Genomic DNA, 14,066 nt, shown 5'->3' on the forward strand with positions numbered 1-14,066 from the left:
AGTGCTGTATAAAACATAGCAAAGTAAATGAAAAAATAGCTGGAAGCAAACAGCGAATTTAGAAGAAACAAGTATGAAATCAGCTATCTAGCATTCACACCATCTTTGAAGATAACGCTACTTATTCTACATTAAAGTTTCAAGAACAACATATACAGATCACATAGCAAAATGAGATGCTGGCATTTTTGCAGGTTTGGTTTGGTTTTTTTTTACTGTGAGAAGTGTTTTTATTAAGTATGTAGAGTACTTACTGCCCTGGCAATAACTATTTTCCTTTTCAGACTGCTGTTTATCAATACTAATTAAATGCAGCCACAGGTTATAAATCAAGACAAGGTCTTTATCCACATTCTACTCCTCAAATACAAAGAATCTGAGGTATGCATGCAAGGTACTTGCACTCTGATTCTCCACATTAAATAGATTTGCAAATGAAATACTTAGAGAACACCCCTGAACTGTCAGAAAGCCAGCTACAGGAGAATCAGGGCTTTTGTTATATTGTTTTGGGTTTCTTAACTAAAGGAAAGAAGTTCAAGAATCAAAGTAACAACTAGTACAGAAATCAACAAAATAATGAAAAACATCTCCACAGTCAAAGAGAATCTCCAAAATCCACTAACCTCAGATATGAAGTAAAGGGTGCCTCTGTGCCTGTAGAGCCTTGCTGATGGTTGTAGCTGAATAGCTTTGGTGAGATCTGACAATGCTTCACTGATTCGTCCTAGTGGGGACAATATCTAAGAGTATAAAACCAAAACGCAGTTTTAGAGCAGACAGACTGAATAGAATTGTCTTAGAAATATGAAGATTATTATTTTCCATGTTCAGCTGTAACAGAGTAATTGTATTTTCTAGAATAGGCTGGAAAGTTCCAGTATAAATTTCAGTAGCTATGTCTTTTAAACTCCTATGAAAGAGTAAATCTGAAAGAATCTTTCTCAAAACTATCAGTGTTCATGAGCATCACCATGTTAGCAGAAACCCTGTATTCCAAATTAAAAACAAGTTGGTCAAAGCAAAATACTTAATTTCAAGCTATTTCAACATATTCAAATGAAAATGTAATTAAAGTATTCTCCTAAGTCTTATTTGGATAAAATATTCTGCAAATGGAAAATGGTTGGTTTCCAATTACTTGAATGCCTTTCCCATTTTTAGATCAATGTTCTCAAGTCTACTAAAACATCACTAAAAGCGTTAAAACTGTGAATATTATGGCAGCTATCATTATACAGTATGTTGACTTTGATACTTATACTTTTGGTTTGTCAGCAAGGCTGCTTCTTGACACCCATTTTCTGTAACTTAGTTAGCAAAACAAAACTTGATTTTCAAAATTAAAAATATATGTGGCTTGGAATGATTTTTAAATTACGTGCACAAATATAAACCCAAAACAGTTCATTTTTTAGAAATTCCGTATTTTAACAACTAGTATGCACAGTAGATTTACTAAAGTGACAAAAGGTGCAAACAGTAAAGTTCAAGTGATATTTTGATTCATTTTATAAAAACAATACCCCAAACAAAAGTGATCTTACTATATTGTATTCAAAAATTGAACACTTAAACATAATATATGCCATTCCATTGGCTAGGGTAACTCTATACAGTCTATGTCTTATTTTAAAACTATATATTCCACAAATTACACTTAGAGGAAATGTGTATATTTTAAAAGAAAGAATGTATGTTCCCAGAAGACCAAGCTTTAGCCACTAAATCAGTTAAGATATAATTGGAAACACTGTATAATTGCAACTTCTCCAAAAGTCTGAAAAGACACAAAAAATGCTCACTTCTGCTCGCTGTTCAAACACTTCAGGATGATCTGGTTCTAGACTAATCACCCTACTGAGCTCAAACAGAGCAAGTTCAGCATTTTTCATATCCTGAAAAGGAGAAAATAGACAAGGTGAACAACTGTGCATACTTAAGACTAATATATACTCTCAAGATGAAGGATAACTAGATTGGGTAAGTGTCTGAAAGTTTGCCAGTTTATATTAAAAGCCCTTCACACCTTTGCTAAAAACATCGAGATGCATTATTCTGCAAATAGCTGGAAAAAAAACACCTGTCTGCTACAAACAACAAAACCGAACATCATTCACATCATCTTGTGTTGCACCTCTAATAATTTATTAATATAACTCTGTGAGTAAATATTAGATTTATAGCTCCAGAGGTACCTTTCTTGGCAGCAAAGCTGGTTCAAGCCTCCACATGAACTCCAACACACAGACACACACACACACATCCACCAGTGTTGTCATCAGCACTGTCTGCAACTTAAGCCAAGTAGTACTGATAAACAGGGTGATGCCTACTAGCTAAAATTTTTAATTGTCCTCAATTAAGTAGTTATTTAATTAATGGGATGGAAGTAGTCAAGGAGTTATTCAATTATTCATTCTTCTAGAATTCTAGCAACCACACAATCATGATTCAACTGGCCACAAACCCCTACAAAGACCATAGTTTACTCATAAATTTTTTTATGCTCAAGAAATTATTTGAGCAGTAAGTATTGCACCAAGTAATTTCACTTTGATTTGTTTTTTTTAACAAATTCAAGGTGGTATACTTATCAAGAGGGATAAGCTATCAAATCAGTGTGAAACCTACAGTATTGGAAGAGCTGACAATGTTCCCAAGCTGCAATAAAAGACCTTTTCATTTACAAATACAGATTAGATGTGGAGATGAATTCAGTGGGACTTCATAAACCTGTCTCTCAGAGGCAGGACTCTGCCTGTTATCTTAAAAGGCAACTCTTTTCAGAAGCTGTGGCTCACAGCTTTTTTATCTACCACTCACAACAGTGCATTATCTTCTCCTTTGGCACACTCATGTCGTGCAGCTTTACTTCCACAATCACACGAAGCAAACATACCCATGGCTCGAACGATATGATCTGCTACTTCCCTCTATGCCACACAGGGCACCAACCAAGGGACAGACTCCTCATGCAAGGACAGCACAAAGACTTTGTGCTGTACTGAACACATCCTAACCAGTCTAATCATTCCTGTTACAGGCTTTCTTATAGTTCAGACTCAAATAATTCAGTTGGGTATTAATTAAAAAAAATTATCTACTCACGTGTAGTCCTTTTTTTCCATATGCTATCCCTCGTCCATAAATTGCACTAACCAGCTCTGGTTCTTCCTGTTAAACAAATAAAATACTAATTTGTGGTGGGGTTTCTTATGTTTCTTCATATGTATTTCATTTTAGCTGATCTAAAGTAGTAAGCAATGAACAATCACAGCTGCCAGGCAAATTTATTATATTACCATCCATACTTTCATATGCTCACAACTTCCAATCCAATTCAATTTAATGGAATTGTTCTGGAGTATTTGTCTGGTAAAAAGCCAAATAGAGAGCAGTTACAGTGCCAGTGACCACCTACCAGAAGCTATTACACAGTGTACATTAGATTAGAATACACAGTATTCATTAACATACACTGTTACCCAATCTTTTTTAGTTGTAACCTTACTGGTAATTATGTAACTATGTTACTGAACTGATAAGAAACATACAATTTTGCCACTCCAAGCTTATTTTGTATGCAATTTAAATTTGAGGTTTCAAATTTGGGAGCAAGATATTGTGACATCATGATGAAATTTATATTTAGACAGCAACTAAAACCAGAAGTATTCTACCAAAATAGTTCTGCAACAGTCAAACCAGCTCCTTGAGTTAGATTTAATTTTGTGACTTTCCTACTTGGGCACTTAGGGAGGATACACCCTATGTAGCGAGTCTACTTCTTGTTTGACATAATTTACTCCAACCACAGTTTCCCATACAAATTTCAAGAACTTCACAGCAAAACAGTGCTTATGCAGCCAATTTCCCTGAAAACCAGTCAGGAATCACACCATATTCACACCTGCAAGGAACACAGCTGTGCTACAAAAGTTTGTAGCACAGGCCTGGTCTTATTTAATTGGGACATCTGCCAAGAAACAAACTGTTTCCCAAGAAACAAACTCTGCCCTGGACAACACGTGGCATATCAATGATGGCAGCTTGCCAGACTTGAGCTTTACATTTGGCAACATCAACAGTAGGTAACTTTCTACTTGCAATATCAGACTAAGCAAGGCTGTTCATTCAGTTGAATGCTTTAATGCTCACTTACATGTATTTAATATTGCCTTGTGGAAAACAGAGTGAACAATCATCTCCACAGCCTTTCAGGCATACCAAAAGCATGATATTAAAGCTTTAAACTGAGATGTGAGCATGGCAGAAGTACTCTATTACATAAACACTTCTCCCAGTATCTTTCTACAGTTGGTGTATCTTGCTTATCTTCACTTGTATTAAGTTTCCTTCTGAATAAAGACAGAAAACAATATGCAAATCCAGTGGTTTTGGAAGCAGGATTTCTCATTAGGGTAAAAAAAATCCTCACATTAAAACAAATTAAAGACAGATATCACTAAACACCTATACGAACCAAATGAAAACAAAAGCACATAAAACCACAGAAATTCTTGTCCTCAGATAAATTCCCTGGAATAATTCCATTAAATTGCCACACTTCCACTCAATTTAAGAACAAGCCATATGACACTTAAGAAAAAATACATGCTATTATTTGCAGTATTGCTTTCAGACTGCATTTTGTAATTCAGTTTAAATGAAAAAGTATGTCCATGCTTCTGGATGTTTCAGGTTTATAGTCATACAAATGCAGTATTTTTAAATCATCTTTAGTTGAAGCTTATAAATTGTTGGGGCTGGTTTTGTTTCAAATGTGACTACCTCCTACTAAATGGCAGAAGATTCTGAATTCTTTATTTTGGTCAGGAAAAACACCCACAATATAATTATTAGTCATGTTTAATTCACGTATTAAACTTATTAAATTCTTACCATTGAAAAAGGATAAAGCCAGCATACAAAATCATTTATCACTGTGAAAGCAATGTGTTACTTGCCACTAGCAATAAATTATCTGTCAGGGTTTTTTTTTCTCATGTTACTGGCAACATGCTGTCACCCAAAAAAGTCTACTTTAAAATATCTCAGCCTACACAATAAGCAGACTATCTAAGGAACTTCAGCTCTGCAGAGGTCAGGTTTCTGAAAACACATGCTTTTTTGGTCAAAGTGCCATAAAAACTTTATGCCTACAGATGAGAAAAATACTCACCAAATAACCAAGATACTGATCACCCAGTTCTAAGAGTATGCTTATGTTTGGATGGAAAAGAAAATGAACAAACAGTAGAATAATTACTCTCATTTAAAAATCCTTAATGTAATATTTGTTTTATTAAAAGCCATATGTGGCAATGGATATTTTTATTAACTTATTTTTTGTGGCCCAAGTAGAAAACTTACCTGCAGCATTGTTGAAAAATGTCGTATAGCTTCATCATACAAGCCGTTGCCAATCAACACGTAAGCAATCGCTAACAAAACATTAAAAATGTAAATAAAACAGAAAAAAATCTGACTTTTTAAACTATTAAATACTACCAAATTGTAAAGTGTTTAAGTTCCTACATTGCAGTGAAGATTAAATTAGTCAGAGGATTCCTGAATGGCCACCAAAATGATATGACTCCCCTTGGCCATAACCTAGCATTCATTACTTACTTAATTCATACTGTGCTCTTTGGAGTTGTTTGGGGGTTTTGTGATTTGTTTGTAGGTTTTTCTTTTCCTTTTTTTTACAAGTTGTTTGGGAAGGGGCCCATGTTTGCTTCTAAAATACTTAGGATCAGGAAAGGTACTATGATTCCAATACAATAGCCCTGGATGCTTTCTCAATTAAAAGTGCCACCTAGCTATCATTAACTTTTTTTGACGATTTGATTAGAGAATTTCTAGTTGTTTGTACACATATTGCTAAACTTTATTAGTTCACAATAAGGTTTTCCTTCATTTGAATTACCTAGAAATATCTCAACTAAACTGATTGCATTATTTATAAAATTGAAACTGAAAAACAACTGAGTCTTTAACTATATTATAATTAAGAAAAGCTTTCAAGCTCTTGCTCATCCCCACATTTTGCAGTAGAAGCCAAGTGATCGAAAAAGAAACATATCATTAGAGATACATTCCTGTAATCTCCATAAGATATAAAAATGCAGTCAAATCACAAGATTGGAAAGCTGTAGTTGTGCTTGCATGACTGAAGTTCAGTTCTGACAGCTGAATATCCCAAGATTGCTTCATTTTGCATGTTTTCATCTCTCACAATTCTTAACTCTGAAGTAAACTCTGTCTACACTGCCAACAAAACCCAGTATCTTGAAGACCACAACTAGAGAGAACTTTTCCCCAGGCAGTTTGTTAAAACAGCTGGCAGTGGAAGTAAGAGCAGGATTTCACCTTTCCCTGCTTAAAATGAATTTAGCAGTCATCCAAACAGAATGGAAGAGGTACCTCTTAGCTTAATTATTTATTCCAACATGGGAAGAGACAAGACAGTTATAGCAAAGGCATTTTTTACAGGACACAGACACTTATCTTTCAAGCAGGCAGAGCCACATTGTTTTGGCAGCGTTGCTAAGCACAGTTAATTTAAAAAAGAAAAACAGTTAAATGAAAGAGAAATGAGAAATGCATTTAATCCAGAGCTTGTCTCATACTCAGAGCACTTCTGTTATGAAGAAGGAAATATTTGTGTGCAATATAAGCTTTCTCCTCGATACATAAAAAGCTTCACTTGGCACAAATACATAGCATTGCCATAAAAGGGAAGAAATGGGCAGAGGGAAGGATGAAGAGCTCTTGAATTTTCCTCATTTCATCCTTTTTCAAGACTACACAGTTACTAGCATCATCTTTAGGGTTCCAATCCCAGAATACAGAAAAGCTGGGACATAAAACAAAGTCAACTCAACCATTCCAGTGTTAAGAAAAAATGTGGAGGATGCAAAATAATCAAGACTTATATTGCCACTCAGTTGTCTTGCTGATAAGGACTGTAGTTAGTTTATACAAGAAACTTGGCAAAATGCCAAACTGAACTGTGAACTGTTGGTAAAACTATGGCAAGTAGCTGACAGCTAGTAGTTGATACAGTATCAGCTTATTTTTAAACAGTATCTTTTTGATTTTTTAACCTTTAATATTACAAAAATACAAGTACTTCATTATGAAAAAAATAATGGTTACCAATAGCCCATTAGCCAAAGTTGTTCAGTCCCAACATTCCTGCAGAAGGTCCCACACGTTCTGTGCTATTTTTTCCTCAGAACAGTTAAAAGTAATATGCACAAAGATGAAGGACCAAACCTCCTCACACCACAACATCCTTGAACTAAAGTGGGTAGATAGGTGTCAGCCTACATGCCAAACACAAGGACAGAGACCTTCTAGCATAGTCTTCCAAGTCTACAGAACAGATATTAGAAGTATCAGGTATTTTCATCTGAATAGAAGTTTCCTATTCTTTGCAGGATTCTATGAACATAGCTAGGTAGACTAGGAATATGAAAAGAGATTAAGCTGGCAAATCTTCCTGGATAAACCCATAAAGGTAGAAACTATGCAAAAGAAACACCCCTTCTTTATTGTTTTAAGTTCATTAGAAGGGAATAAAATCTCCCTTTGCTCTTATATAAAAGATGTTCTGCTGCTTTCCTTGACAGACATCTTCAATAATCTCTTTGCTGCCTTGTAATACCACTGCATTTGAAGAAGCAGTGCAACTCCATTTTTTAGAAAAGTATTTCCTGCTCAATTATTTGAAAGGCCCTCATTTTTTTGTACTGAGTGTGCTTTGAAAAAACTTCAAGTAGCAGACCAGGACATAATTCAGAAAGTCTTCCTGCTGCACATAAATTTTGATGGAAGGAGTGTGGAGATGCAAAACAGATCCAAGATCTATGCTTCATAGAAAGCATATTGCATTGGCAAAATTTTCTGGATGTTTGAACATGTCATCAGTCATCACAGAAAAATGGAAACAGGAAGTAGTTGAGTCTGTTAAAAAGGACTCAATCAGAATTCTTCTTGAACATCTGCTTAAGCAGACATGGTGAGGAATTCCAATGAAGAAAGCAGGAAAGATTTTTAACAGAGATAAGTATTTGCTTTATATGACCAGAGAAAAGTTGCTGCATTTCCAGACTTATTAAGATCAATTTGAAGTTAATGCATCACTTCAATCATCAATTTTCAAAACATTAAGTGCTAATAATTAGCACATCATTCACCTGCACAAATCTTATATAAAAGAACTTACCCAGTTCTTCATTTGTGTTGTCATTATCAGTAGCAAATGGAAATCGTTTTTGCTCTGCAAGCAACTTCGCTTGACTCTGTAAAACATCACATTTTTTAAGTGTTCAGCAAACAACACAGAATTTAACAGAAAATCCATGTCTTAAATCCTTAAGCGAATGCCTTAAAACACAAAGTTAAAACTAATGGGATTTCACTAAGGTAACTGAAATCAAGTTCATTCCTAGTCTTCCACAGGGAGAGAAGCTTCTCCTGAGTCAGATGCTGCTGTTTTCTGCTCTAACATAAGGGTAATCAAACCTCAGGAAGAACACTGTTGGCATTTTACCAGGCAGTGATGTTTCTGTATTGTACTTACTTAGGGTGAAGTTTTTAGGCCTTTTTAAGACACCTTATTCATATGAAGGTTTATACCGTTTACCCTATAATTACCTTTTGTCTCCTGCAAAGGAAGAGTACTGCAGAAGAGTAAACCACTGAAAATAAACATTGAAAAGAATATCACCCCAGTATTGAAAAGTTTAACTACATGATGCCATGCTAGAGCTTGTCCTTTCAAGAATGACATTCTATCAGTTCTACACTTCGTTCAAATTGTAGCCTTATCTAGGATGTCTATTTCCTAAATAACACACCTACAGAAGCCAATACTGTCCAAGACAAGCCCCTCCGAAATGTAGAAATACTCAGCTCTGTCTATTTCCAAAAGCACTTTTCATAGACAAGTGTAAGCCTAGCAGAGTAACGTTAGAAAAATAAAAAATGTTCATTTAAATCAATAGGTCTTTCAAACTGGTTTAGGAAACAAGGGGGGAAAATAACATTTCTCTCCATTCAGTTCTTTCAATTCAACTAAACAGCTAATTTCCACTACTATCCTCCTTTAAAGTTGTTTTGCCTGTCCAATCAAAAGCAGTTACATTACTTGTGTCCATGACACAGACATTTATCTACAAAGTGCAAAAGTTAAATGGTCAATTCCCATTGCACAGTTTTTGGCTTGATTATCTAATGATGAGGAAAACATTTGGTCTGCTCTAAGAACTTGAGTCTTTTGGAAAGCATGAATGATTAACAAACGGATTTTACAAACCTTTTTTTTCTGCAATTAAAAGTGATGTATGAGTTCTACATTACAGCACAACACTGAAAATTGTTACTCCACCTATATCTACACCTCTGCAGTAACGGAGTGTGAGTTATTTCCCTTATAGTGAAAAGCCATTAAAAACACAGCATAAAAAGGAGCAGAGTTCAACAGATACAACAATAAGAAAACTAAATCTACATTGCAATCTGTATCCATCTATAAACACAACATTTTTATATCTCCAATGGCCTTCGTGCAATATTCAGAAAATGACCTTTAACTCTTAACTCTGCAAAACACTGTTCTTCTGTAATTATCTTAATATTAGGAAAAACACCACAACATTTTAACTGAAGGACAACCTCTTCCTTGATGCATTTACAAAAACAGATCTACTCAGCTTTGTCTGCAGACGAAGATAAGATATAGCAAGATTCCATACTGGCATGGGAAAATAAGCCACAAGCACAAGAATCCCACAATACAGTAGAATAATTTCTTATGAATTACAGAGCTGCATTGTGACAGCAGGACAAGAAATCTGTTTTGTCATTACAGAGTAACAGAACCGTTAGGGTTGCAGAGAAAGTGGTTTCACACTTCCTCAACAAACTCTGAATTCAGCTACAGGTTAAACATCCTGCAACTCTACACACAAAAAAAAGTCAGTCACTGTCTTCAAGAAACAGGAGAATTTTTCATCAAAGCACTATTCCCAACAGGTTTAATTCTTGGTCTCTTTAAAACAACCATTTTGGTTTTTTTTTTTAAACAGGTAAATTTCTTCCCAACAAGTATAGATTTCACTGTGGTAGAAAGAATTGCTGGTACTGCTGGACTAGACTAGAAAGATTTTCTGATCAATGTATGATGAAGTCTAAGGAGAATATTCAAGTTTAAAAACTGGCTTACTGGATTTGCACTACAGCAGTTTTAATTCCAAGTGCCACCTTTGAAGAAGTTGCTTCCATTTATAATATTGCTTACACACTTCCTCATAGTCAATAATTTCTAAAAATTTTCCAAGGGTACTTTGCAAATTCACATGGAAATAATTTAAAGATTTTCAATACTTGTACCCTACTGGATTGAAGATGCAACATCAAACCCACATTCTCAAAAGCTTAAGAGCAGTGTTGTAAGAAACCCCAATTTTCAAAATAATCCTCTTGAGGTCCCTCCACCAAAAAAACTCTTCTTTTGTTAGAATATTCTTCACATGCCAAGTCAATTTCACATTTAGTGAAATATGGTCTGAAGCCTGTAATTCTCATCTTTGCACAATGCCACTTCTGTAGAGATTAGAAGTTATTACTATCACTTTTACACATTTTGTGGTAAACCTCAGGCAATTAATCTGGGTAGAAACTAATGCACCTCTCTATTTTTCAGGCATAGCCCCTACAAACTAATTACTACAAAAGAATACTTCTATGAGTACCTTGAATTTATTCATACTTCAGCCATTTGGGCAGCTATGCCTACTGACTAATATATTCTATTTGCATTTATTTCCCTGAACTTTATTCTAACTGTTATGCAGCTGAAGTGATCTGTGAGTTCAACAATCTATTAAAATTTTCTTGCACCTTATATTCTTGATAACATACCAGAATTTTTTCTGTATTCAAGGAAAGCATAGATTCACAAGATGATGATCCTCCTATGTCACAATCTGATTCATGGAAGTGCAAAAATGATGAATCTGGGAGAAAAGAGAGAAAATACCTTTAGGAACTCACAGAGTTACATATATGTTCTATTATGACATATCACATTTCCTCATGTTTGGCTGAACAGCTTCCCCACTGGGCATGCCACAGGGCAGAACTTCCATGAAGCACTTTCTGCCCATAGCACTGCACCTGCACAGCCAGGGAAGCAATAGCTGACATGACAGCTTTTACATAATTTGTTTTATCCCTACTTAAGCTATTGGTTAAAAATAGATTAATAAAAAGAGGTGCTAAAAAAGTGGGGCAGAGGCAGAAAAGGAGGAAGCCAGAAGAAAATAACAAAAGCTCAGGATAGGCATGTCCCCTTCCAGCCTTATGATTCCATCCTCTCACCCAAAAAATAACAGATAAAATTATCATTCCAATCCCAGAGAGGAAAATAAACAGAATGGATCACAAAGAAGTAGGGAAAAAGCTGCAGGAAACAGAGGTATAAAGACTGTAAAAAGCAGCCAGAATAACGAATTGCAATTGAAGAATTCAAGAATGTCATTACATTACAGTCAATGTAAGACTGAATCATTTCTTTAAAAAGTCAAACACAACTTTTGGCACAGCAGAGAGAAACTTTTAGATATCAAACAAACGAAGAAGCAACAATAACAATCAACAACACCCCCTCAGACTGATAGACTACAAAAGCCACTACTTCACCATCATGATGCTTTTAACTGATATTCCAACAGAATGTTAACTTTTGAATCTTTGGATCCTAAGGCTTCTATCATTTTAAATATTTCAAGAGTAAACAAGAAAAAGTAAATATACAGTATTATCTCCTTGAATCCATGGCACAAATACCAAATTTTATCATCTTCCTTGATGTTTGTAAATCTAAGCTTGACGATAAATTTGAAAGCCTGGGGGGCAGGGTGTGCTCTTATATTTTGACTTAAGGATTGCTGTTAATAATTCCCTATCTCTCACAAGCACAGAGCTAAAAGAAAGAAAAAAGAAACAGTCTACTTGTAAAGAGAAGTCAAAGCAGCATCTAAAATCATTCTCTGTAAATAGAGACTTGGATCTACGTTAAGCCATAAATGATAACCAGTGAGATATTTTACAACAAAAGCAAGAGTGGTAAAAAGCACAAGGTCAAAGTTTAAAGTCGCTCCTGTGAGAACAGTGGCAAACCACTCATACTTTCCAAAAAATAGTGCTGCCAGCACAAGGTTTCATCACTGCCCTTTGTTCTTCACATTGGCCAAACACTCCTGTGCTATGCCAGTGTTACTAATACATTACTTTTCCTGTTGGTGCTTGCAATTCAGTAACTTAAGAGTTTTGGCTGCAGACTCACTGAGAAACTTTCACTTCAGACATCAAAACAAAGGTCTACAGGCATGGCTTATCTCTGGAATAATTTTCTTCACAACAGCAAGGATTTAGTGAAGGAATTATTTGTAAGGTGGTAGGGAATAAGACAGCCAAGCCACAAGCTTGATACAAGCTACAGCAGGGAAAGGCCCCCTCAAATCTTCTTGCAGTTCTTGGGGCAACAAACCACTTTATTCACAGGGAAAAATGGATCTTTGTCAGCAAGTCAAACACAATCAAAACTGAAACACATTAACAACTTCATGAAAAACTGGAAGAAAACACAGAAAGTATTTTGGACCTTGCAGTAGGCTACAGGGCTATTTGAGACCAAAAAAAAAAAAAATCTTAGCTTCTGTGCAAGTTGTATTAAAACAAAGACTGAGATCTTAAGGAAAATTTTCAATTGGCAATTAATTTAGTCCTAACACTTAAACAGCAAGGAGTGAATTGGTACACAGCTATTTGAAGGTAAGTATGTTGTTCCATAACTAAGGGCTATCTTATAATCAGTGGATGCAAAGTACTTGAGAAACCTGATGATTCAAGCAGAATACTTTGTACCAATCCCAGTTACACCGGCTTCTTTAAAACAACATTCACCGTTAAATCAAAATCTAATCTTTCAAATCCACCTCTGAAGGAGTGCCTTGAGTCAATCATTCATGTCTGGTCTAGTAACAGATGAAATCAAGTGCTTTGCCATTTATTAACTTGTAGGGTATACAGATTTTTATCTCAACACTGGGTGAAAGTCTTCTTGTTTTATGCTAAAGCTTGAATAATTTGTAGCAACGGTTACCTGAGATAACTTTCATGATCTGATTTCATGTTTACATACTATGGTGTGCAGTCACTCTAGCCACACACCCAAAGGTGATAAAAACTAACCAAAGAACTTTATAATGTGAAGACAAAAAGACATACAAGAGGCAAGAGGGATGGGAGATAGCAAAAACACAGTGCAGAAAACTTATAAGAAGCTATTTCCCCAAAGTCTACTATTCAAGTGGATTATAATAGTTCTATATTAGTTGTTAGGTACCACAGGAATTGTTGATGTGAGCACAGGCTTTATGAAGTACAGGGCAGAAAAAAATTCACAAAACTATGCTGACAGCTAAGATTTTGTGACACATCACTGATTATTCTCTTACACATAATTTAGCATCACATTCCAAGCAACTGGTAAACCTTTTTCTTCATCTGTATTATGTGCACATTGTGATTCAGACTGGTCTTTTTGTGTGGCCCATTCACACCATGCTCAAGATCAACAATCGTAACACATTAAGCCACACGCTCCAGATACAAAAGGTATTCAAGGAAATAAAAATAGTTTTAACTATGTCTGTATTACAATACACCAATTAACCTGAAAAATAGCAAATCTGCTACCCGAACTTGGCACTCATAAAGAGAAGCATCCAGTTCACCAGTAAAATACAGATACAACTGTAGCTGAAATTAAATCAAGCCACATCTCACTCACTGAAACACGGAACTGGTACAGTTGGAAGAGACCTATGGAGATCATCCAGTCCAACCCTCCTGCAGGGTCACCTCGAGCAGGCGACACAGGAACACAGCCAGGTGGGTTTTGAATGTCTGCAGATCAGGAAAATCCACAAGCTCCTTGAACAGTTCCAAGTGCTCTGACACTCTCATATAAAGTGGTTCCTCCTCAA

General features: G+C 35.5%; 1 protein-coding gene across 2 annotated transcripts in view; it reads right to left on the reverse strand.

The window, feature by feature from the left end:
* TTC13 (tetratricopeptide repeat domain 13) overlaps window positions 1-14,066 on the reverse strand; it is a gene marked incomplete at its 5' end in the record, with an annotated part of 37,957 nt that overhangs the window by 22,868 nt on the left and 1,023 nt on the right. For both annotated transcript variants that reach the window (XM_079330708.1, XM_079330707.1), the window contains 6 exons: window positions 627-743; window positions 1,806-1,898; window positions 3,112-3,177; window positions 5,377-5,447; window positions 8,237-8,312; window positions 10,936-11,030. In XM_079330708.1, the coding sequence (XP_079186834.1) occupies window positions 627-743; window positions 1,806-1,898; window positions 3,112-3,177; window positions 5,377-5,447; window positions 8,237-8,312; window positions 10,936-11,030 (518 nt within the window). The remainder of the gene's footprint in view (window positions 1-626; window positions 744-1,805; window positions 1,899-3,111; window positions 3,178-5,376; window positions 5,448-8,236; window positions 8,313-10,935; window positions 11,031-14,066) is intronic.

This window comes from Erithacus rubecula, assembly GCF_903797595.1.
Source record: "Erithacus rubecula genome assembly, chromosome: 2".
Taxonomy (NCBI): Eukaryota; Metazoa; Chordata; class Aves; order Passeriformes; family Muscicapidae; genus Erithacus; species Erithacus rubecula.